This window comes from Geotrypetes seraphini, chromosome 3 (assembly GCF_902459505.1).
Source record: "Geotrypetes seraphini chromosome 3, aGeoSer1.1, whole genome shotgun sequence".
Lineage (NCBI taxonomy): Eukaryota > Metazoa > Chordata > Amphibia > Gymnophiona > Dermophiidae > Geotrypetes > Geotrypetes seraphini.
The window spans coordinates 210,798,579-210,823,604 of record NC_047086.1 but is presented as its reverse complement, the minus strand read 5'-3'; the positions used below and the strand labels follow the sequence as shown (position 1 = coordinate 210,823,604).

General features: G+C 45.3%; 1 protein-coding gene across 2 annotated transcripts in view; it reads left to right on the top strand.

The window, feature by feature from the left end:
* The window catches only part of KIF5A (kinesin family member 5A), a 228,937-nt gene that overhangs the window by 50,984 nt on the left and 152,927 nt on the right, over positions 1-25,026 (top strand). For both annotated transcript variants that reach the window (XM_033938995.1, XM_033938996.1), the window contains exons 3-4: positions 2,152-2,225; positions 3,800-3,904. In XM_033938995.1, the coding sequence (XP_033794886.1) occupies positions 2,152-2,225; positions 3,800-3,904 (179 nt within the window). The remainder of the gene's footprint in view (positions 1-2,151; positions 2,226-3,799; positions 3,905-25,026) is intronic.

Here is a 25,026-nt window from a genome sequence, read left to right as displayed (position 1 = left end):
TCCCTGCATACTTTGCATGTGCTCATTTGTGTGGGCTTGTGGGAAGGGCAAAACAGTGCATGTTTTTGTGACAGTGTCTTGTTTATGCTATTTTTCTTCCCTGACTTTAAATGCCCTGGGCAAGTCCCCCTCCCAGTGAAGTGGGGGGTGATACGGATATTGGAAATCTGCACATACTTTCAGCCAGGCAAAGATGGGCAGTTTCCAGCTAAGCCATTTTACTGGGGTAGACAGCTTTGAAAATTGCTCTCAGCTGGACCCAGGATTACATTTTTCTGCACTGGCTATAAACTGCGCAGGTATTGTTAGGAGGAGTGAAGAGGGCGTAGAAAGCCAGAAGGCAGGAGGTAAGATGGGGAAACATCACAGGACAATTTCCTACCTCATATCAACAAGCCCTCAATATAATTTGCTTGTGTACCTAGCTCCAGTTGAAATGAAATTTCTGCTGATTAGTTAATGATAGTATGGTGGATTAGGACAATTTCTCCAGGGAGGTATTAGTGTATGAGGACAGCAGAGTTTTAATGGACTCAGTTGGTTCTCATTAAGTTCTCACTGCATGGTTTAATGAAAGTGAAGGCTGGGTGCCCTGTCTCATCATCTGGCTGGGATAATTATATCTGACCATTCGAGATAAACTGTGCATATCACTTCCCATGAAGGATACAGCACTTAATATGCCAGCAATAGAAACATAGAAATAGACGGCAGATAAGGGCCACGGCCCATCTAGTCTGCCCACCCCAATGACCCTCCCCTACCTTTCTCTGTGAATAGATCCCATGTATCTATCCCATTTGGCCTTAAAATCAGGCACGCTGCTGGCCTCAATAACCTGAAGTGGAAGATTATTCCAGCGATCAACCACCCTTTCAGTGAAAAAGAATTTCCTGGTGTCCCCGTGCAGTTTCCCGCCCCTGATTTTCCATGGATGCCCCCTTGTTGCTGCGGGACCCTTGAAAAAGAAGATATCTTCTTCCACCTCGATGCGGCCCGTGAGATACTTGAATGTCTCGATCATTGCACCCCTCTCTCTGCATTCCTCAAGTGAGTACAGCTGCAACTTATCCAGCTGCAGCCTCCAGAATTGCACACAGTATTCCAGGTGGGGCCTCACCATGGATCTATACAACGGCATAATGACTTTAGGCTTACGGCTGACGAAACTCCTGCGTATGTAACCTATGATTTGCCTTGCCTTGGATGATCATAGGTTGCATACGCAGGAGTTTTGTCAGCCGTAAGCCTGAAGTCATTATGCCGTTGTATAGATTCATGGTGAGGCCCCACCTGGAATACTGTGTGCAATTCTGGAGGCCGCATTACCGTAAGGATGTGCTGAGATTGGAGTTGGTCCAGAGAATGGCCACCCGGATGGTCTTGGGACTCAAGGATCTCCCGTACGAGGAACGGCTGGATAAGTTGCAGCTGTACTCACTCGAGGAACGCAGAGAGAGGGGTGACATGATCGAGACATTCAAGTATCTCACGGGCCGCATTGAGGTGGAAGAAGATATCTTCTTTTTCAAGGGTCCTGCGGCAACAAGGGGGCATCCGTGGAAAATCAGGGGCAGGAAACTGCACGGGGACACCATAAACACAGATCTGGGAGTAAACTGGATTCTCTGCAGGATTTTATTGGATATACATAAGAATTATCCAAAGATCATACAGCACACTAAGCTCCTGAGGCCTCACAGGTCTCTTGTGCAGATGGCCTCATTCATACAGATTTCTCATAATAACATAGTAAATGACAGCAGATCCTGTGTGGTCTATCCAGTTTGCCCAATAGTCACATTCCCTATCAAGGCAATGTTGAACTAGCAATATTGCTACATTTTACTGCACTTGCTAAGTTTCACTATAAGGTGCCTTCCCCTACCACCGAGATATGCAAGACTTGTACTCTTATGAATTATTTACTGCTGACTCAAATGTTAGAAATGGAAATGAGACCAAGATTTACCAAACAGTTCAATTTGGCCTGAAGACATGATTTACCGTCAACTCTATGTGGCTTTTTTCTATTTATTTTCTTGATACACCGCTTGTTACAAAATATGTAAATAGTGTCCCTGCCACAGATGCAACCAACAAGGGTCAAGTGCACAGATCTCAAGCTCCATTCTTTCCCCTTTCTTGCAGATGTACTGGCAGGATATAACGGGACTATTTTTGCTTATGGGCAGACAGCTTCAGGAAAGACTCATACAATGGAGGTAAGGCTGAGTAGAAGTGATCTGGCAACAGAGACGATGTGCAAGTGAGGTTGGCAGAGTGTGCAAGATCTCAACTAACAAGGTTCTCTACAGCTCCCCTTTGTCTTTCTCATATCTGATGCCCCAGGACTCAGATCAGTGTTGGTTTATAGATTGAAACACCTGACAGACAGCACCAGCTTCTATGAATATCTTACTTTAGAAAGACACACTTGTCCCTGTGTCATCTGAAGGGATTAATGCTACTCTGTTGACTGATATAACTTTCTCATGCACCTATACTTCTCTATAAAATATTCCACCTTTCCATGTGTCAACTGTACAGGTAAATATCACTCTTTGTGGACTGATATACCAGTGCCTGGCCTACATGCAGGGATTCATGTCTTCCTAAAAATGATAAACCTGTTTCTGAGTTACTTGCACATACTGTTTTTCTGTAAACTGGGACATATATTGGAAACTTATGCACCTTTCCTCATGACACCCCCACAGATTAATATCACTCTGTAGACTTATACACCTACGGCCTGGCTGCTCTGAGTAGGCCTGTTCTTACTATCGGAAGCTAAGTAGGGTTGGGCCTGGCTAGTACCTGGATATGTGACCACCTGGGAATATTAGGTGCTGTACGCTGAGGGGCCCTATGTTGGAGCCACACACTGAACAGGAGAAGGCAATGGCAAACCACGCCTGTTCTCTGCGGTGAAACAAGTTTCAAGTTTATTTGGACTTGTTATTCCGCTTTTAAAATGCAAAACAGTTTACAATTATACAGAGAAAAATAAAAAAAAGAGGGAAACAGACTGACATAAACAATACGGACGTAACATGCTACATAAGGGAAAATGGGAAGGATACATTGCATGAAACTAATATAAAGGGGAAGGAAAGAACGGAAGGGCTAGATTCTTCACTGTTTGTGTTGGCATGAGTCAGTGGCATAATCAACTATCCATAGACTTATATACCTGTTCATATGTCACCTCACAGACTAATGTCTCTTTATAAACTGACACATTCGTCCTTGTGTAACCTATGCATATTAATGTGTCCTTATAGACCGATAAACTTGTCTCTGTGTCACTTGCGCAGTTATGTGTCTCTTTATAAAATGATACACCTGTGTCTGTGTCACTGATACATCTGTCCCTGTGCCACCTGAATATATTATATGTAATAAACTGATATACCTGCACAGATTGTCTCTTGAGAATCTGATATATCTGTCTCTCTATCACCTTCACAGATTGTCTTGAATAGCACAGATATGTCACTGTCATATCTTAATCTTTAGTATAAAGACATAATTTCTCGTTTTCATTTTCTCCTTCCCATTAAAATGGTTTTCTACAGTTTTTGATTGTAAACCATTCTGATAGTATTCCAAACAGCAGTATATCAAGCAAAATAAACTAAAACTAAACTAAACCTTATAAACTGATACATCCGTCCCTGTGCCACCTATACATGTTAATGGCTCTTTTTAGACTGATACACCTGTGTCTCCACTACGTTTTGTCCTCTCAAGCCTGATGTCTCTGGATACTGATTTCTCTTTTCTCGTGTTCCAGGGGAAGCTTCATGACCCCCAGCTGATGGGGATCATACCCCGAATTGCTCGAGACATCTTCAATCATATCTATTCCATGGATGAGAATTTGGAGTTCCACATTAAGGTAATCACACCTCAATAATTTCTTTTAATCTCTTGTGCCAGGTCCATTTTTTTCTGTTATACAAACTGGATTAGAACACCAGAATACAATGGTAGTGAATGAAGAGAATGCTGAAAGCCTGGACTGGTGTAGCTTGACAAGCATGACTAGAGTAATCTTTCCCATTAATTAAAGAACTTTTAACCTAATTCTTGCATAGACAAACAAACTAGAGAATGACACGGTGAAAAAATTGGTCCCCGTCACCGCCCCGTCCCCGTCTCACCATCCCCGTCACCGCCCCGTCCCCGTCTCACCAACCCCGTCACCGCCCCGTCCCCGTCTCACCATCCTCTTCACCGCCCCGTCACCGCCACTGCCACCCCATTCACCGCCCCCGTCACCGCCACTGCAATCCCATTCACTTTTCTTTATTTACGTATAAAGGAAACATTCTTTAAAACTTTAAAACTTAGTTAAATATTAGTTAATAACTATACAAAAACAAAACACGCAGAGAAAAAATTAATTAATAAAAATTCTCAAAACTGACACATTTTGATCACTAAATTTAAAATAGTTATTTTTCATACAGTTTTTCAATCACTAATCTTCCACCACCCATGGGGCTAGCAATGCAAAAACAAACACGACATGTACTTTAAATGCTGCCGTGATTAGCATAGTGACCGCGGCTACGGCTGCAAGTCTCCCCTCCCCCCAGCGATCACGGCAGGAGGGCACCCAACCCCTCCTGTAGACCCCCCCAACGGCCCTCCCGACAATCGCAGCAGAAGGGTACCCAACCCCTCCTGCCGGTCCTCCCAATGGCCTCCCCTAAGATCGCCGGCAGGAGGGTACCCAACCCCTCCTGCTGGACCCCCCCCCAACGAACCCTCCCACCCCGGAACCCCCTTAGTCTTACTTTTCAAGTTGGACCGGACAGCTCCTCGCTCGTCTGGCCAGCAGGCCTGCCTCCGTCCAAATGAGGCGGGCCCGCCCCTCCCCTCCCCTCCCCTGCCTCCCAATGGCCTCCCCTAAGATCGCCGGCAGGAGGGTACCCAACCCCTCCTGCTGGACCCCCCCCCAACGAACCCTACCACCCCGGAACCCCTTTAGTCTTACTTTTCAAGTTGGACCGGACAGCTCCTCGCTCGTCTGGCCAGCAGGCCTGCCTCCGTCCAAATGAGGCGGGCCCGCCCCTACCCTGCCCAACCCACAGGATCCTAGGGCCTGATTGGTCTAGGCACCTAAAGCCACTCCCGCTATAGGAGGGGCCTTAGGTGCTTGGGCCAATCAGGCCCTAGGATCCTGTGGGTTAGGCAGGGGAGGGGAGGGGCGGGCCCGCCTCATTTGGACGGAGGCAGGCTTGCTGGCCAGACGAGCGAGGAGCTGTCCGGTCCAACTTGAAAAGTAAGACTAAGGGGGTTCCGGGGTGGGAGGGTTCGTTGGGGGGGGGTCCAGCAGGAGGGGTTGGGTACCCTCCTGCCGGCGATCTTAGGGGAGGCCATTGGGAGGCAGGGGAGGGGAGGGGAGGGGCGGGCCCGCCTCATTTGGACGGAGGCAGGCCTGCTGGCCAGACGAGCGAGGAGCTGTCCGGTCCAACTTGAAAAGTAAGACTAAGGGGGTTCCGGGGTGGGAGGGTTCGTTGGGGGGGGGTCCAGCAGGAGGGGTTGGGTACCCTCCTGCCGGCGATCTTAGGGGAGGCCATTGGGAGGACCGGCAGGAGGGGTTGGGTACCCTTCTGCTGCGATTGGCAGGAAGGGTTGAAATGACAAATGAGGAGCACGGTGAAATAGCGGTTCCTAGAAGGGGGTACATTGGCCCGCGGGGACAAACCTGTTCACCGTTTCCGCGGTCGGTGAATGGCCTTGTCCCCGTCACCGCAGCGACTGCTATTTTTCTTCCCCGTTTTCGGCGGTGACCCGCGGCTTAAATGCGGTGGCCGCGGGTAAACCGTCACCGTGTCATTCTCTAAAACAAACAGTTGATTATAGTCTGAAGGATACATTTCAGAATTCACATCTCATGAATAGAATGGGGCAGGCATATAACCAGACCTCAGATTTGGGGGGGAGCTGGAGCTTAAAGTGATGGGGGGACACAACATTTTGCCCTGCTCCCTTTCACTCTCCTCCCCCCTCCCCCCATGACCCCATGTACCTGAGCTGACATGGATCCTGAAACCCGCCAGCTGAAACCCTCCTCTATCTGAAGCCTGTCTGCTAGCAGTGCTTTTCCTGGACAGCTGACGTGTTGGGAGCTCCCCCTCCATATGCTCGGATGGGTCTGCGCATGCGTCTAGACCAGGGATCTCAAAGTCCCTCCTTGAGGGCCGCAATCCAGTCGGGTTTTCAGGATTTCCCCAATGAATATACATTGAAAGCAGTGCATGCACATAGATCTCATGCATATTCATTGGGGAAACCCTGAAAACCTGACTGGATTGCGGCCCTCAAGGAGGGACTTTGAGACCCCTGGTCTAGACCCATCCGAGCCGTGACTATTTTTTTACTTTTTTAAAAAACTTTTTAGCCCAGTGAGCCTGTGGTTTTAACCCACTTAAACCCGCGGGTTAAAACCATAGGCTCACAGTGCGGGGAAGGGCAGGAGATATTCGGGGCAGCAGGCAGGAGAAAATCGGGGATGAGTAGGGCGGCAATTCAGGACGAGCAGGCAGGAGAATCTGGGCAGAGCAGGGTGGCGATGCGGCGATTTGGGGCAGAGCAGGCAGGAGAGATCCGAGGAAGAGCATCAGGGCGCCAGGCAGGAGAGATTCGGGGCAGCAGGCCCACGGGACTCCCACGGGGACCCCCCTCTAGCCAACGGGACTCCCACGGGGATGGAAGGCTTTGGAAGCAGGGTTCGTCCATATAACATAATGGACACTTCAGCCTTAGTAAAAGAGGGGGTTTATAAGTTAATTACCTGAACAGAAAACAAAAAAAAGGATTCCACCACAGAGATTCCACAAGGAAAACAGCAGCGCAAACACAAAAGAAACTGTGGAATCGATGATCCTGTCAGAAGTAATTGCTGCTTTTTATGGGGACGGGCGGGGATGGAGGTAATTCCTTGCGGGAATGGGTGGGGATGGAGAGGATCCTGGCAGGGATGGGTGGGGACGGAGAGGATCCTGGCGTGGACGGGTGGGGACGGAGAGGATCCTGGGGTGGACGGGTGGGGACGGAGAGGATCCTGGGGTGGACGGGTGGGGACGGAGAGGATCCTGGCGTGGACGGGTGGGGATGGAGAGGATCCTGGTGGGGACAGGTGGGGACGGAGAGGATCCTGGCGGGGATGGGTGGGGATGGAGAGGATCCTGGCGTGGACGGGTGGGGACGGAGAGGATCCTGGTGTGGACGGGTGGGGACGGAGAGGATCCTGGCGTGGACGGGTGGGGACGGAGAGGATCCTGGTGGGGATGGGTGGGGATGGGTGGGATTTCTGTCCCCGTGCAACTCTTTACTTTGGATACCATATATAGAATCTGGGGGTAAATACTTAATGCCCTTTAATAAAAAGGCCCCTTGACTTTTATTCTTGGTGCAGACCTCAGTACCCTTGGTATTGCACCAGTGTGGACAGTTCAATTATTCCTCATGGAATAATTTAATAGTGTTTTTCACACATAATAGGCTCTTATACAGTTGTGTGGCTGAATATGGCTGGGAGGGTGTAGATGGGCTGGAGTAAGTCTTAACAGAGATTTCGGCAGTTGGAACCCAAGCATAGTACCGGGTAAAGCTTTGGATTCTCGCCCAGAAATAGCTAAGAAGAAAAAAAATAAAATAAAATAAAAAAAAATTTAAATTGAATCAGGTTGGGCAGACTGGATGGACCATTCGGGTCTTTATCTGCCGTCATCTACTATGTTACTATGTTACTATGTATGTGTGTAAGGATGTGCACCATCAAATTGGCGTGTACTTGTACTCTTACTTACGCTGCATATAGACATTCACTGGGGGATAATATTAGCAGGGATGGGGCAGAGTTGTGATGTATATGCATATTTTTTAGAATTCGAGATAGGTACAAGCAGAAAGTGCATGCACATATTTATACCTTCTTCAGAACAGGTGTGAGTTTGTGTGAGGGCACTTGTGCACCGCTGGCAGCCAATGTACAAGCCTATTTTATAAAAACACATAGGCACCAATGTTGTGTTTATAAAATAACACATAATAATAATAATATAACAGTTTATATACCGCAGGACTGTGAAGTTCTATGCGGTTTACAATAATTAGAAGATGTTACAGATTGAATGGATTTAACAATGTTCTCCTGGTCAACATTGATTGAAAGATGCTACAAGTTGAGTGGATTTAACAAAGTTAGAAACTAGTGATTAACAACTCTAGGGATCAGTAATTGTGGGATGAGGTAAACAAAATTGGTAGTCAACAGACATAAAACTCCCCTATGCTATGCTATCTGACTTACAGATTGCAGTGCGCTGCACAGGAAAGTTTTATGCCTGTTGACTACCAATTTTGTTTACTCGATCCAGTTTGGTTTTTTTTATATTCTATGTACTACCAGCATTGACCCCTGAGGAAGGAGTGTTTCTCCGAAACACGGACTGTGTTGGGTCCGTTCCACAGGCATATTGGGACCAGTCGTTTTGGATATATTTTTGATGCTGAATATTCACTTTGTTTTTAAATTTTTGTTTTTGTGATTTTAATAAATTCCTGTACCCTGTACATTTTCTTGCAGTATTGCTTTTGTTTGGTATATGAGAGTCCTACATTCAAGATCTTTCTCCTCAAGCCTGGAGTTCAGTTCTTAATAATAATAATAATTTATTTCTTATATACCGTCAAAGCCATGGAAGTTCTAGGCGGTTTACAGTAAGAAGAGCTGGACAATCAACGACATAGTTACAATGTAGAATCAATGAATACAAGTACAAAGAATGCAAATACAATAAGAAAAGCTGGACAATCAGCAACAAGGTTACAATGTAGAAGCAATGAATGTCAGTGTACAGAATAGGAGAGATGATGAACGGAATAGGAGAGGGGTAATGAACGGACAAAATTCTTTGGTAACAAATCGGTTGAACAGTTTCATGTTTACTAATTTTCTTTTTTTAAGTTCAATATTTTTTATTGAGTTTTTTGAAAAAATATAAGAAACAGTTCAAGTACAGGGTATCAAAAAATAAAACAAAACATTTAGTATAACAAATATTCAGTTATATTGTGCAATGTAGAATTGAATCGTTTTAAAAGATCTAAAGTACTAGGACTGTTCATGAAAAGATAATAAAAGAAAAGATAAGAGGAAAGAGAAATTGAAGGAAGAAAGAAAAAGAATAAAATGAGGAAAAAGATGAAGGTAAAGAAAAAGAAGAAGAAGAAGAGAGGAGTGTCTATGAAATAGATTGAACATATGAGTCTAGGAATTTCCAGGGTGATTTACATTGTGTCAAACTTTTGGAAAGTCGAATTATATTTTTCTTTTCATAAGCATATGATTCAAATTTATGATACATGCTCAAAGAATTCCACCAAAAGGTATAGTTTAGTAATGAAGAGGACTTCCAATTTTTCAAGATGTGCATAAGGGCAGTCACAAACATTGCATCAATGAGTTTAGGAGGACAGTTAGACTGTGTAAAACAAGGGTGTTGAGATCGGAGAATTATAATGTCAAAGGAAATTTCTTCTGAACAATTGGTAATAGACTTTATGGTGTCCCAAATGCATGTCCAAAAGGAACGAACTTTAGCACAGTGGAAAAGCATGTGATCAAGAGTCCCAGCTTCTTTCATACAATTCCAACATATAGAGTCTTGTTTTAGGTTAGCTTTCCACATCCGAAAGGGTGTCCATACCGCATTCCACATAATGAAGAACATTGATTGTGAGACTCTGGATGATAAAAGAGGTCGGTTTGTCGATGACCAGAAGAGTTCCCAGTCAACATCAGTAAGTGAGGTTGTCAGCATAGATTCCCAATGTTTCATGGAATGAGAGGAAAATGTGAAAGAGTGATCTCTTAGAATACTATAAAAGAGAGATATCGCTTTACCTTTTGATATAGCCAATGTGGACCAGTGATACAAAGTGTGAATGGATGTCATATAATCAAAGCGTATAGACATAGAAGATAACGTCTTAGTAAGAGAAAGCCATTGTGAGTAAGCAGAAGGAGACAATGAGTAAGTAGAGCAAATTGTGACAAAGGGAACAAACGAAGTGAGAGTGGTTATCTGATGGAGAGACCACAAACCAGCCCGCTGCCACCTTTTCCATGAAAGAGATTTACTATTGATTTGGATTTTGGGGTTATTCCAAATGGACAAGAGTGGACTGTCTTTAATTGAAATCTCTGCGATTACGTCTAGTATATGAAGGGCATGCTGCGTTGCACTCAATAAGGAGTATTTTCTCAAAAGTTTGGGCACTGGCACCGTCAACAAGCATGAAACATGTAATGGTGCACATAAAAACCGTTCCAGGTCAAACCAGGTTGGTGAGTCTTGGGTACTAGGGTTAATAATCCAATAGGCTCCATATTTGGCCAATGATGCGATATAATAAAAATGAAAATCTGGTACATTCAAACCCCCATTAATTTTAGAGGCTTTCAGCTTGTCGAGAGCAATACGAGGTTTTTTGTTATTCCACACAAAGTCAGATATTTTCTTATTTAACCAATGAAAAAATTTCTTCTTGCATAAGGAGGGAAGCATTGAGAGGGTATAGTTTATCTGAGGAGTAAGGGTCATTTTGATAGAAGCTATTCTGCCCCACCATGAAAGGAAGAGTGGAGACCAACGAGACAGGGTGTTAAGAACTAAACTTTTAATTTTAGATATGTTTAGATCTTGAGTTTGAATCGGATCTTTATGTATTAACACTCCCAAGTATTTTACAGCTCCGTGTGACCACGTGAAGGGAAATTGGGCGAGATCTGAGGGGTAAATGAGATCATTAAGAGGGAAAATTTCTGATTTTTCCCAGTTAACTGAGTATCCAGAAAGCTTGGAGTAATGAGAGACAATATTAACGAGTGAGGGAAGGGAAGCAACAGGATCTCTGATAAAGAGAAGGACATCATCAGCGTATGCTGCTAATTTGATATGACAATAAGTGGTTTCAATTCCTGTTATTGTTGGGCATTGTCGGATAGCAGAGAGGAGAGGTTCCAACGCTAAATTAAATAGCAGCGGCGACAGAGGGCAGCCCTGGCGAGTGCCTCTATGTAGGGAGAATTTGTTGGAGAGAGAATTATTAATTAAAATGCGAGCTGTGGGTTGATGATATAAAGTTTTAATCCAATCTGTATAGAATGGGCCAAAGTTGTACCACTTTAAAATTTGGAATAGAAAAGGCCATTCAACTCGGTCAAAGGCCTTTTCGGCATCTATGGCCAAACCGATTACGGGATCTGAGAGTGTTTTAGCATGGGCATTAATATGATGAAAGAGGCGTATATTGTCTCCTATAAACCTTTGTTTAATAAACCCCGTTTGATCTTTGTGAATAAGAGAGGGGATCACTTTGTTGAGTCTCAGTGCAAGAAGTTTTGCCATGATCTTGTAATCTAAATTAAGAAGAGAAATGGGGCGAAAGTTTTTAACCAAGGTAGGGTCTCTGTCAGGTTTGGGAATGACTACTATAGTGGCCTCAGTGAAGTTGAATTGTTTGTCTGGATCAGAGTGGAGGAATTCATAGTAAGAAAGAAGATGAGGAGCCAGAAGATTACGAAACTGCTTAAAAAATTCATTGGTAAACCCGTCAGGACCTGGGGCTTTGCCGGTAGGCATAGCTGATATTGCGGCTTCTATTTCAGATACAGTAATGGGAGAGTCCAGTTTCAATTTCACAGAGTCCGATAAGGTCGGATGAACCAAAGAAGCAAGAAAAGAGTCTATCCCCGATTCTGAAGCAGAAAAATCAGATTTATATAAAGTAGTATAGAAGTTTTCAAACTGAGAGGAGATCAGAGATCGGGTTTTAACCATCTGCCCCAATGGGTTTTGAATGGCTGTGATATGTAGGCGTTTGGATTTAGTTTTAAGATATCTAGCCAAAGGGCGTCCCATAAGGTTGTCTCCCATATAATGTCCAGAGGTTGAGATAAAAATATCCCGTCTAGCAGTACTGGAAACTAAAGTGTTAAATTCGTATTTAAGATTTTGTATACGTTGAAAAATAGATGGATCATGTAAGTGGGCAGACATATGTTGTAGTTCTAACTCTTTGATAGAAGATTCTAAGTCTTTCTCTTTTTTCATGGATTGTTTCTTTTTCCAAGAGGCGAGATTGATAAGTTCACCCCTAAGGGAGACTTTATAAGCCTCCCAGACAATGGATGGGCAAATTTCTGGATCTTTGGAGTTAAGTTCGAAGAATTCAGCAGTGAAAGATTGAATTTTGTCAGCTATTTCTGAGTCTAAGAGTAAAGCATTGTTTAGTCTCCAAGAAGAAGATTCTTTGCGGGGGGCAGAGATAAGTAGGTGTAGGGAGGTGGCCGCATGATCTGTAAGAGAGATTGGGTGAATAACATTGTTTGCCAGGTCCTGAATGAGAGAGGAGGATATAAGAAAGAAGTCTATTCTTGAGTAGGTATTATGAGGTGGTGAGAAGTGAGAGTATTCTCTACCCTTTGGATTAAACAAACGCCATGGATCTACAAGGGAGAAGGCATCTTTAAGGGCATGTAAGGCTGTGAATGACTTGGATTTGGAGGGTTTGCAAGAAGATGATCTATCAATATAAATATCTTGAATTTGATTGAAATCGCCTCCAAGTACTAAAGGGCAAGAACTGTATTCTACTAACGCCATCTGAAGGTCTTGGAAAAATTCTGGGTGGTCTAGGACTGGAGCATAAATGTTAAGGAACACAAAGTTCACTGAGTGCAACGCAGCGTGCACCAAGCACCATCTTCCATCCTTGTCCGTCGTAGAAGAGTGAACTACAGGAGAGAGTTTATCATGGAAAAATATTGAGACTCCATTTTTCTTACGCTGGGTCGCAGGAGAATAAAAGTGAGAGGAGTATCCCTTTAATTGAAATTTTAAGGCAGCAGCGAGAGGCAGGTGAGTCTCTTGTAAAAAAAACCACATCAGGGTGCTTATTAAAAATATAGTTAGCTATCTTTTTCCTCTTAATGGGATGATTTAGTCCATTCACATTAAAAGAAAAAATATGCAAGTCAGCCATAATCTTTTAAATACATTACTATATTGCAGTATATTTTGCACATGTTCAATGTGTGTATATAGCAAAGAGAATGTTTAAGGTAGACACTCCTGTCAGAAAGTAAAAGAAAGAGCATATAGATAGTAGAGAAAAAGTAAAAAATGTCATCACAAAGGATCACATTCTCATACATAGAGTTAAAAATTTTTATGGGTGCTCCTGTGAGCATAAAGATATAACACAAATGGGAAAGCTAGCAAAGAACCCCACACCCATACAATATCAATAACTTGAAAATTGGTGTGCTTATCAATATTTGCGATATAACTGAGAAACAAGTGAGTATGTTTGCAGCAAATCATGTCAGCGCATTTTTAAAGATTCCAGAAATGCAACTAAGTCTTTAGGGTCAGTATATGAAGATGTGCGGTTGTTGTAGGTCACTTTCATCCTTGCTGGGTACATAAGACCATACTTGGCTCCTATATCTTTAAGCTCCTGTCGATGGGAAAGAAATGCTTTTCTCTTCAAGGCCGTGGATTTGGCCAGGTCTGGAACTATAAAGAACTTTCTACCTTGGTGGAGAAGTTGAGGTTTAGATTTTGCAGCTGTAAGGATTTGCAACGTGTGTTGAAATCTGAGCAACTTTGCCACTATGGGTCGAGGAGAGGAAGCATGTGATGAAAGATGAGAAGGTACACGGTGAGCGTGCTCTATTTCCAATGGAGGAGAGAAGACAAGACCGAGAGTTTTAGGCAGAAAATTAGACAAGAAGGAAATCATATCAGAGCCCTCTGTTGATTCAGGTAATCCAATGATTCTCAGGTTGGATCTTCTGCTGCGGTTGGAAAGGTCTTCCATGTCTCGTTGCAGGGTGATAATCAATTTTTCATGTTTATTTACTAGCGTTTGTGTTGATTGCAGATCAGCCGTTTTTTCTTCAAGAGCGTCAAGTCGGTGGCGCGCGTCGACAAACTGAGAGTTTAGTTCTTCAATTTTCCCACGGAGAAGCTTTGTTTCCTCGACTTGCTCTTGCACTATGATCCGAATTGACCTCATTTCTTTTAAGAGCAGGTCGAATGAGGCTTCGTCGATTCCCGTCGCCATTTTCTCTGGTGTGTTTGGATCCGGCTTGGTTCTTCTACCGTTGAGTGGCGCGGTTGATTCGGCTTTCGGCGGTTTCGGTGGTGACATGAGGACAGTAGTTGTTGCGGACTGAAATTAGTTGTGGCAGCGGATTTCGGTGAAAAAGCACTTTTATTTTTTGTTAATTAATTTGGGTGTTGGTGTGAAGGAGCCTTTAAGCCATACGTGCTATCTTAGTAATGTTTTCTCTCATAAAAAAGGGGCCCTTTTTTTTTTTTTTTTTTTTTTTTTTTTTTTCCTTTCGCTGGCGTCCCCCTCTTGTGTGCTTACACTTCGATCTTCCTTCCCCTTCACTGTGCTGGATTTTTTAAGTGGGTCCTGTTTTCAGAGCCCTCGAGAGGGCTGCAAGACAGACTTATGCCGAAGGTGGTTGTTGGGGGCGGGGCAAACCGCCGCCGATTTCGGGCTCCTCCGGTGCAGTGAAGGGGGACGCTTCGATCTTCCTTCCCCTTCACTGTGCTGGATTTTTAAGTGGGTCCTGTTTTCAGAGCCCTCGAGAGGGCTGCAAGGCAGACTTATGCCGAAGGTGGCTGTTGGGGGCGGGGCAAACCGCCGCCGATTTCGGGCTCCTCCGGTGCAGTGAAGGGGGACGCCTCGATCTTCCTTCCCCTTCACTGTGCTGGATTTTTAAAGTGGGTCCTGTTTTCAGAGCCCTCGAGAGGGCTGCAAGGCAGAGCCCAGTTAGCAGGGCAGGCAGAAGCAAGTCGGGAGGCAGGCGAAGAGGAGCTGAGAGAGGAGAAAAGAAGGTAGAAGGAAGGAATCGGAGAAGCAGGGCAGGCGAGAGTGAGGGGCAGAGGCGAGAGCTAGCTCCGCCCACCCCTCTGACGTCAGCCAGGCACCGATCCGAAGCTCCCCCTTAAAAGGGGAGGAGCCAACGGCGCGATAACACCAGAGCCCAGTTAGCAGGGCAGGCAGAAGCAAGTCGGGAGGCAGGCGAAGAGGAGCTGAGAGAGGAGAAAAGAAGGTAGAAGGAAGGAATCGGAGAAGCAGGGCAGGCGAGAGTGAGGGGCAGAGGCGAGAGCTAGCTCCGCCCACCCCTCTGACGTCAGCCAGGCACCGATCCGAAGCTCCCCCTTAAAAGGGGAGGAGCCAACGGCGCGATAACACCAGAGCCCAGTTAGCAGGGCAGGCAGAAGCAAGTCGGGAGGCAGGCGAAGAGGAGCTGAGAGAGGAGAAAAGAAGGTAGAAGGAAGGAATCGGAGAAGCAGGGCAGGCGAGAGTGAGGGGCAGAGGCGAGAGCTAGCTCCGCCCACCCCTCTGACGTCAGCCAGGCACCGATCCGAAGCTCCCCCTTAAAAGGGGAGGAGCCAACGGCGCGATAACACCAGAGCCCAGTTAGCAGGGCAGGCAGAAGCAAGTCGGGAGGCAGGCGAAGAGGAGCTGAGAGAGGAGAAAAGAAGGTAGAAGGAAGGAATCGGAGAAGCAGGGCAGGCGAGAGTGAGGGGCAGAGGCGAGAGCTAGCTCCGCCCACCCCTCTGACGTCAGCCAGGCACCGATCCGAAGCTCCCCCTTAAAAGGGGAGGAGCCAACGGCGCGATAACACCAGAGCCCAGTTAGCAGGGCAGGCAGAAGCAAGTCGGGAGGCAGGCAAAGAGGAGCTGAGAGAGGAGAAAAGAAGGTAGAAGGAAGGAATCGGAGAAGCAGGGCAGGCGAGAGTGAGGGGCAGAGGCGAGAGCTAGCTCCGCCCACCCCTCTGACGTCAGCCAGGCACCGATCCGAAGCTCCCCCTTAAAAGGGGAGGAGCCAACGGCGCCCAGCCGTTCGGCGCGCGGCGAAGGCGAGCGGTAAAGGCGCTCGCCTTAGCGAGAGCGCCTTTGCGAAGGGCCTTGCAAGGGACGAGTATCTACTATCAAGAACACCGAGGAGGACTGAACGGTAAGGAAGCGACAAACACAGAAGGTAAGGAAGAGACAGACGCCAAGGGAATAAACCCACACATACAATCAAGGTGAGGTAGAGCGGAGACAGCACACACAAAAGTGAGAGCAAGGCAAGCAACATAAGGAAGCAGCAGGCAAGGGACACAAGCACACACGAGGGAAGCAAGAAATGGAAGCCCAAGGAAGTCAGAAGGTGAGCTTTCCGGTCTTCTGTATCGGCTGCAATATATATGACTACCTCCCTTCGGGGATCCAGGCATACATTTGCAATCGATGCATGGAGATGGATAGCTTGAAATGTCAGGTAAGACTATTGGAAGGAACAGTGATGGAACTCGAAGACAGAATCCGAGCACAGGAGAAGATTCTAGTGGAGTACAGCCCAAACGACGAGGTCAAGGAACTAGAAATGTTCATAGAGGAAGCTCATCAGCACCATGTAGAGATCCCAGGGCTGGAAAACTGTACTCAGGAAACCCATGTGAGGAGAGAAGACACCCATGCAAACACAGAAGAAACCGAAGACGAGGTAGGAGACAACCGCACACCAGGAGGAATAGTGAGAGCACAGGAAGACATCCCCCCACCCAAAGAACAGGAAACAATTTCAAGAGTATCATTGGAGGAAGAAGACTGGCCCTACTCCAAGGACGTGGACCTACGCCCCCCAAGGAACTCCCGAATAAAGAAGATGGGGATCATCGTAGGCGACTCCATTATACGACATGTGGACAGCCACACCGCAGGAGGAAGAGAGGACAGAGTTGTCACCTGTCTGCCTGGAGCAAGAGTGAAGGATGTGACCAACAGGATCTCCAGGATCATAGATGGCGCAGGGGGAGAGGACACCGCTGTGCTTATCCACGTGGGAACAAATGATGTGCGCGGGCGGAAGTATGACAGGGAAGAGCTGAAGGGCCAGCTCCGCTCACTCGGAAGACAACTGAAGATCAGGGAGGTGAGGGTGGCCTTCTCTGAGATCCTCCCAGTACCAAGAGCAGATGGAAAGAGACAAGGGGAATTGCAAGTAATCAACGCCTGGATGAGACGATGGTGCGAAGAAGAAGGCTTCGACTTCGTGCGCAACTGGACGGCGTTCTGGGGAAAAAGCAAGTACTACAGAAGGGACGGACTACACCTCAACAAGGAAGGAGCAAGAGTTTTGGCAGGCAACATGAAGAAGGCAATCGAGAAGGCTTTAAACTGAAAGATAGGGGAAAGCCGACAGTCGACCACCGGTCGATGGCACGGATAGCGGGATGCCCCGACGAAGAAGCCAAGGACTACTACTCCTACACAAGAGAAGACGACCTCACAGCCAATAAGGGAGAAAAAGCAGGAAGGGACAACTCAGACACAGGAGGGGACGACCACACAGCAAACAAGGGTGATAACACAGGAGCAGTAAAGGATACCGTAATTGAAACTATAGGGACGGCCAAGAGTAGAAGGTCCAAAAAGGTAACACGAAGGGAACTTAGATGTATGTATACGAATGCTAGAAGTCTAGGTAACAAAATGGGGGAACTAGAGACAATAGCAAGACATGACATATTGGATATCATTGGCATAACAGAAACATGGTGGAATGAAGAAAACAAATGGGACACAGTACTACAAGGATACAAACTGTATAGAAGAGATCGAGTAGGGCAGAAAGGTGGAGGTATTGCTCTATATGTTAAGGAGGGAATAGATTCTGTTGAAATGGTTACAACAGAAATGAAAGAGAAGCTTGAGTCACTCTGGATCAAAATTCCTGGTCAATATGGCGCAGATACGAAAATTGGCCTTTACTATCGTCCCCCAGGACAGGCGGAGGAAACTGACTCAGAAATGATGGAGGAAATCAAACAAGAATGCAAGACAGGAAATGTAATTATATTGGGAGACTTCAATTTCCCAGGGATAGACTGGAAACTAGCAACCTCCAACTGCGGCAAGGAGGCCAAGTTCCTGGAGGTGCTAGGGGATTGCTTCCTGGAACAAATGGTAAAAGAGCCGACAAGAGGCAACGCCACCTTGGATTTGGTCCTAAATGGCCTCACGGGACCGATAACAGAAGTGGAAGTCGTGGTTCCACTGGGAACGAGTGATCACAATGTAATCAACTTTAAACTTGACATCGGGGAAAGGGAAACATGCCAAAACCTTAACCACCACCTTAAACTTTAAAAAGGGTAAATACGATCGCATGAGAGCCATGGTAGAAAAACGACTCGAGAAGATGGTGGACAAACTTGAAACGGTAGATCAGGCATGGTCCCTACTGAAAAATACTATCACAGAAGCACAAGATCTCTACATTCCGAGGATTTCCAAAGATCGGAGAACAAAGAGCAAAAGAGAACCGGCATGGCTTACCATACAGGTGAAGGAAGCCATAAAAGAAAAGAAGGACTCTTTCAAAAAATGGAAATGCATAAAGACAACCGAAGCCTGGAACAAACATAAAGATGATCAGAAGAAATGTCACAAGGCGGTGAGGGATGCCAAACAGGAGTATGAGGAAAAAATAGCCCAGGAGGCCAAAAACTTCAAGCCCTTCTTTAGATACGTGAAAGGGAAAAAAACCTGCAAAAGAGGCAGTGGGACCCCTGGACGACCAGGGAAGAAAAGGGTACATCAAGGAAGATAAACAAATCGCAGACAAACTAAATTCCTTCTTTGCGTCCGTCTTTACGAAGGGAGGACACCTCAACAATACCTGAAGCGGAGAAAGTGTTTGCAGGAGAAATAGAAGACAGCCTCACCACAGTTGAAGTGGACTTAGACCAGATATACTATCAGATCGACAAACTTAAAAAGTGACAAATCCCCTGGACCGGATGGAATTCACCCGAGAGTCTTAAAGGAATTGAAGGTTGAAATCGGAGAGTTATTGCAAAAACTTGCAAACCTGACAATCAGAACTGGACAGATACCGGACGACTGGAGGATAGCGAACGTCATGCCAATTTTTAAAAAAGGATCGAGAGGGGAACCGGGCAACTATAGGCCTGTGAGTCTTACGTCTGTCCCCGGCAAGATGGTTGAAGCACTGATCAAGGATAGCATAGTCTGGCACTTGGACGCACACGACTTGATGAAACCCAGTCAACATGGATTCAGGAAAGGGAAATCATGTTTGACGAATTTACTCCAATTTTTTGAGACTGTGAACGAGCAAATTGATAGTGGGAAGCCGGTGGACATAATATACTTGGACTTCCAGAAAGCGTTCGACAAAGTTCCACATGAAAGACTTCTCAGGAAACTACAAAGCCATGGCATAGAGGGGGATATACAAAGGTGGATAGGCAAATGGCTGGAAAACCGAAAGCAGAGAGTGGGCATAAATGGGAAGTTCTCCGACTGGGAGAAAGTGACTAGTGGTGTACCACAGGGCTCGGTACTTGGGCCGATCCTTTTTAATATTTATATCAATGACCTGGAGGAAGGAACAACCAGTGAGATCATCAAGTTTGCAGATGATACAAAACTATGCCGGGCAATCAGATCGCAGGAGGATAGAGAGGAACTCCAGAGCGACTTGTGTCGGTTAGAAACATGGGCGGAGAAATGGCAGATGAAGTTCAATGTGGAGAAATGCAAGGTAATGCATTTAGGCAATAAGAATAAGGAATACGAGTATACAATGTCAGGTGCAACTCTGGGGAAGAGTGAACAAGAAAAGGACCTGGGTGTACTGATAGATAGGACCCTGAAGCCGTCGGCACAATGCGCGGCAGCGGCAAAGAAGGCAAATAGAATGTTGGGCATGATAAAGAAAGGAATCTCGAGTAGATCGGAGAAAGTTATAATGCCGCTTTATAGGGCAATGGTCAGACCACACTTGGAATACTGCGTCCAACATTGGTCTCCCTACCTAAAGAAGGATATAAAACTGCTGGAGAGGGTGCAGAGACGAGCAACAAAACTGGTGAAGGGTATGGAGAAACTGGAATACGAGGATAGACTTATAACACTAGGATTGTTCTCCCTAGAGAAAAGGAGACTGCGTGGGGATATGATCGAGACCTTCAAAATACTGAAAGGAATCGACAAAATAGAGCAGAGAAGATTATTTACATTGTCCAATTTGACACGGACTAGAGGACATGAAATGAAGCTAAGGGGGGACAGGTTCAGGACTAATGTCAGGAAGTTCTGCTTCACTCAGAGAGTGGTTGACGCCTGGAATGCCCTCCCAGAGGAGATTATTGCGGAATCGACCGTCCTAGGCTTCAAGAGCAAACTAGATGCATATCTCCTTAAGAGAGGCATATAAAGATATGATGGACTATAAATTACGCCAGGGTACACCTGGCAGGGCCTCCGCGTGCGCGGATCGCCGGACTTGATGGACCAAAGGTCTGATCCGGAGATGGCAGTTCTTATGTTCTTATGTTCTTATGCCGAAGGTGGCTGTTGAGGGCGGGGCAAACCGCCGCCGATTTCGGGCTCCTCCGGTGCAGTGAAGGGGGACGCCTCGATCTTCCTTCCCCTTCACTGTGCTGGATTTTTAAAGTGGGTCCTGTTTTCAGAGCCCTCGAGAGGGCTGCAAGGCAGACTTATGCCGAAGGTGGCTGTATGTTTACTAATTTTCTAAGACTAAAATAGGATGAGGAGTGGGTGATAATGTTTCCCAGCCAATCGTTCAGTTTGCCTGCCTGGAAAGCTAGAGTTCTGTCCAGGAATCTTTTGTAACAGCAGGCCTTTATTGTTGGGTGAGAAAATATATGGATTCTACTTGTGGGCCCAGGTACAGAGGGGCCAAACCAAAGAGTGATTTGAAGCAGAGAAAAGAAAATTTAAACAAAACTCTTGCTTCAAGGGGCAGCCAATGAAATTTTTGATAATAGGGACTTATGTGTTCCCATTTTTTTAAACCGAAAATCAGGTATACTGCCGAATTTTGAATAATTCGGAGTCTTTGAAGGGTTTTCTTGAAAGTTCCCAAATAGATGATGTTGCAATAGTCCAGCATGCTTAGAATAGAAGATTGCACCAGTAAACGGAATGATGCTGCATCAAAGTATTTTCTGATTGTTCTTAGTTTCTATAATATCGAGAAGCATTTTCTAGTCAATAAATCCGTGTGACTGTCTAAAGTAAGGTATCGGTCGAGAGTCACTCCCAGAATTTTTATGGAATCGACAATAGGGATGTCCTGTCCATTCAAGGAAATTTTTGAATCTTTGATATTATTGTTAGGGCTTGCGAGAAAAAATTTGGTTTTATCTGAGTTGAATTTCAGTTAGAATTCTGTTATCCATAATTCAATTTGTTTTAGGACAAATGCCAGGTGATTCTTTGTCTCTGAAGTTAGGTTTGTGAGGAGAAGAATTACGGTGATGTCATCTGCGTAGATATAGAATTTGACTTTTAAGCTTTGCAATAGATTCCCTAATGGGGCAAGGTAGATGTTAAACTGGGTAGGGGATGGAGGGGAACCCTGCGGAACACCGCAAGTGTTTGTCCATCTGCAGAATTCTTTATTATCACTGTAGACTTGGTAAGATCGTTTGCTCAAGAAACCCTGGAAACCAATTTAACACTTTACCAGAAAGTCCAATTGACTCCACAGTCAATTAGAATGTCGTGATCTACTAAGTCAAAGGCACTGCTTAGATCTAATTGTAGGACTAGTGCACTAGAACCTTGGCTGAATAAATTATGTAGGAGATCTAGTAGTGAGGCTATAACTGTTTCGGTGCTAAAGCCTGAGCGGAAGCCTGACTGATTCTCTTGTAGAATGCTGAAGTTGTCCAAATACATTATGAAGTTCTGGTTGACCTAGGCCTTCTATCAGCTTTATAAATTAGGGGATGCTTGCAATTAGTCTGTAGTTTGATGTCAGCTTGTAGGATTCTTTCAGATTTTTTATGATCGGGGTGATCAGAATCTGACCTAAATCCTCGGGAAATGTACCGGTCAGTAATAGAGAAGAAAGCCAGTTGTATAACTTAGCTTTGAAGGAGACAGGGGCAGCTTTCATAACGTTTAGTGGGCAACTGCCTAGTTTGCAGTAAGAATCGGCGTATTTCGTGTAAAATTTGCAGAATTGACACCCAAGTAGGAATGATGAATTTATTCCAGGACATGTCTACCCTAGGTTCATCTTTGTATTGCGTCACTGGGTAGTTCAGATGATTGGATGAGGAGACTGGCAGTTTGGATCTCAAATTGGTGATTTTGTTGTTAAAGAATTCCGCCAGCGTATCAGCAGATGGGGGGGAGTTTGAGGTAGAATGGGAAACGGCCTGTGTGTCATAGAGATTGCTTACTAGATTGTAAAGGTTTGATGTTTGGTGAACCAATTTTTTGGGCATAAAAGTTAGTGCATTTAATTGTTATAAGGTTTTTGTATTCTTTTAGCTTTAGTCTCCAGTTCGCCCTCCCTTTGATGTTTTCAGCCATTGTCTTTCAAGTTTTCTTAGCTCCCGTTTCAGCGTTCCTAACTCGTTGTCAAACCAGCCTTATAAATTTTTGTTCCTCTTTCTTCTTAATTTGATGGGGCCATTTGTTTAGTATCTGTATATACTCATTTTGTTCCAGGAATCTACAGAAAAGGACTCTAAATTTGAGTTAGAAGTCAAGTCGAAATGTGACCAGAATTCCACTGTGTTCACCAAACCTCTGCTAGCTATCATATCTTTGTTCCTTTTTTGCCTCTTTGGGTTTGAATAGGGAACATCTTGCTTGCCAAATAAGTTGGAAGTTGCATAGTCGGTGATCTGACCATAAAGAATCAGTCCAGGTAGCTTGCATCCAGGAGATCTTGGGGTTGACTAGTTCTTTTGAGGAAAAGGTGACTAGATCTAATTGGTGGCCTTTTTGGTGGGTCTTTTCAGGGGCTGGCACAAAGAAGTCTAGTGAAGAAATAAAGGATAGTAAGTCTTTGGAGTCGCCTTGCTCTGACTGTTCTAGGTGAATATTTAAATCGCCGGTCAGTAGGTTATAGGGGCCTGCTATTGAGTTTGTGAGGAGGAATTCAAAAAGATTGGCTTTAGCTGTGGACCATTTCTTGGGGGTATGTAGAATAGAGTAATTATTAGGCCTTCTTCTAAGTGATCCAACCAAAGTTTACAGGAAAGAATTTCAAGATCTGCTGTGGAATTCGATGCTATGATGGTAGAGTGGAAGGAGTCTCTTAATATGACTGCTAGTCCTCCCCCTCTTCCCCTGTTTCTGGGTAGAGATATAATTTTAAACCCTGGTGGGAGGCACTCGCATATTATGATGTCATTGTCGGAGACCAACCATGTTTTGGTTAACAGGACAAAATCTGGGTTGGTCTCCTCTAGCCAGTCTTTAACCAGTTGTGACTTGTTTCTTATGGAGCAAATATTTAGATAACAGCCAAAGAAGTTTTGATGGTTAGGAGAGTTGGAAGTAACTGAGTAGTTGAGATTTCTCAGTGTCCGCTGTTTTTTTCCATGGGGTCTGCTAGGTTTACGTGAAGGGGTATGACCGAGATCTGAAAAGGACCCCTTTCGGAACAGTCGTATAGGATTCGATTCATTGCTCTGGGGGGTTCCAAGTTGAAAGAGCGAGTCCTTATTAGGATTGGAATGGGAATAGAATATAGTGCGTTGACCCAGCATTTTGAACATGACAAGTAAAGCATAAGGAACAGTATCGGATGATTATTTAAAGACGCCATCATGTGGTGAGCAATTGGTAGCGAATACAATACTAAACCAAGAGGGATAATGTCAGGGGAACAATATCAGATCAGGTAGAATATTGGGAACAATATTGGAAACAATATCAGATCAGGTACAATAGATAGAAACATAGACTATGACGGCAGAAAAGGGCCATAGCCCTTCAAGTCTGCCCATGCTAATGGCCCACCCTCCGAACTTCACCCCGCTAGAGATCCCACATGCATATCCCATTTCTTTTTAAAATCTAGCACGCTGCTGGCCTTAATCACCTGCAGTGGAAGTTCATTCCAATGATCGACCACCCTTTCGGTGAAGAAATACTTCCCGGCGTCGCCATGAAATTGCCCGCCCTTGATTTTCAGCGGATGTCCTCTTGTGGTCGAAGGTCCTTTAAGAAAGAAGATATCGTCTTCCACCTCGATGCGGCCCGTGATGTATTTAAACGTCTCAATCATGTCCCCCCTCTCTCTACGTTCCTCGAGCGAGTATAGTTGCAATTTATTTAGTCTTTCCTCATATGGGAGGTTCTTGAGCCCCGAGACCATCCTGGTGGCCATTCGTTGAACCGACTCAATTCTCCGCACATCTTTTTGATAATGTGGTCTCCAGAATTGAACACAATATTCCAGATGATGTCTCACCATGGATCTGTACAAGGGCTGTACAAGGGATTATGACATCGGGTCTCCGGCTGACGAAACCTCTACGGATGCATCCCACCATTTGTCTAGCCTTGGATGCAGCTTTCTCCACCTGATTGGCAGTTTTCATGTCTTCACTAATGATCACTCCCAAATCACGTTCTGCCTTAGTCCTAACTAAGGTCTCACCATTTAGAGTGTAAGTTCTGCACGGGTTTCTGCTGCCAAGGTGCATGACCTTACATTTTTTAGCATTGAAGCCTAGCTGCCAAGTCAAGGACCAATGTTCCAATAAGAGCAGGTCCTGCTCCATACTGTTGGGCAAAGCGCTGTTACCTACTATGTTGCATAGTTTGGTGTCGTTGGCGAATAATGTTATTTTACCTTGAAGCCCCTGAGTCAGGTATCTTATGTATATGTTGAAAAGGATCGGTCCCAAGACCGAGCCCTGTGGCACTCCACTAGTCACCTCTGATGTATTGGAGGGGGTACTGTTAACCACTACCCTCTGGAGTCTACCGCTTAAACAGTCATTGACCCATGTCGTCAATGTTGCTCCCAATCCCATTGACGTCATCTTGTTCAACAGTCTGCGGTGCGGGACGCTATCAAAAGTCCAAGTATACGACGTCCAGAGACTCCCCCATATCCAGT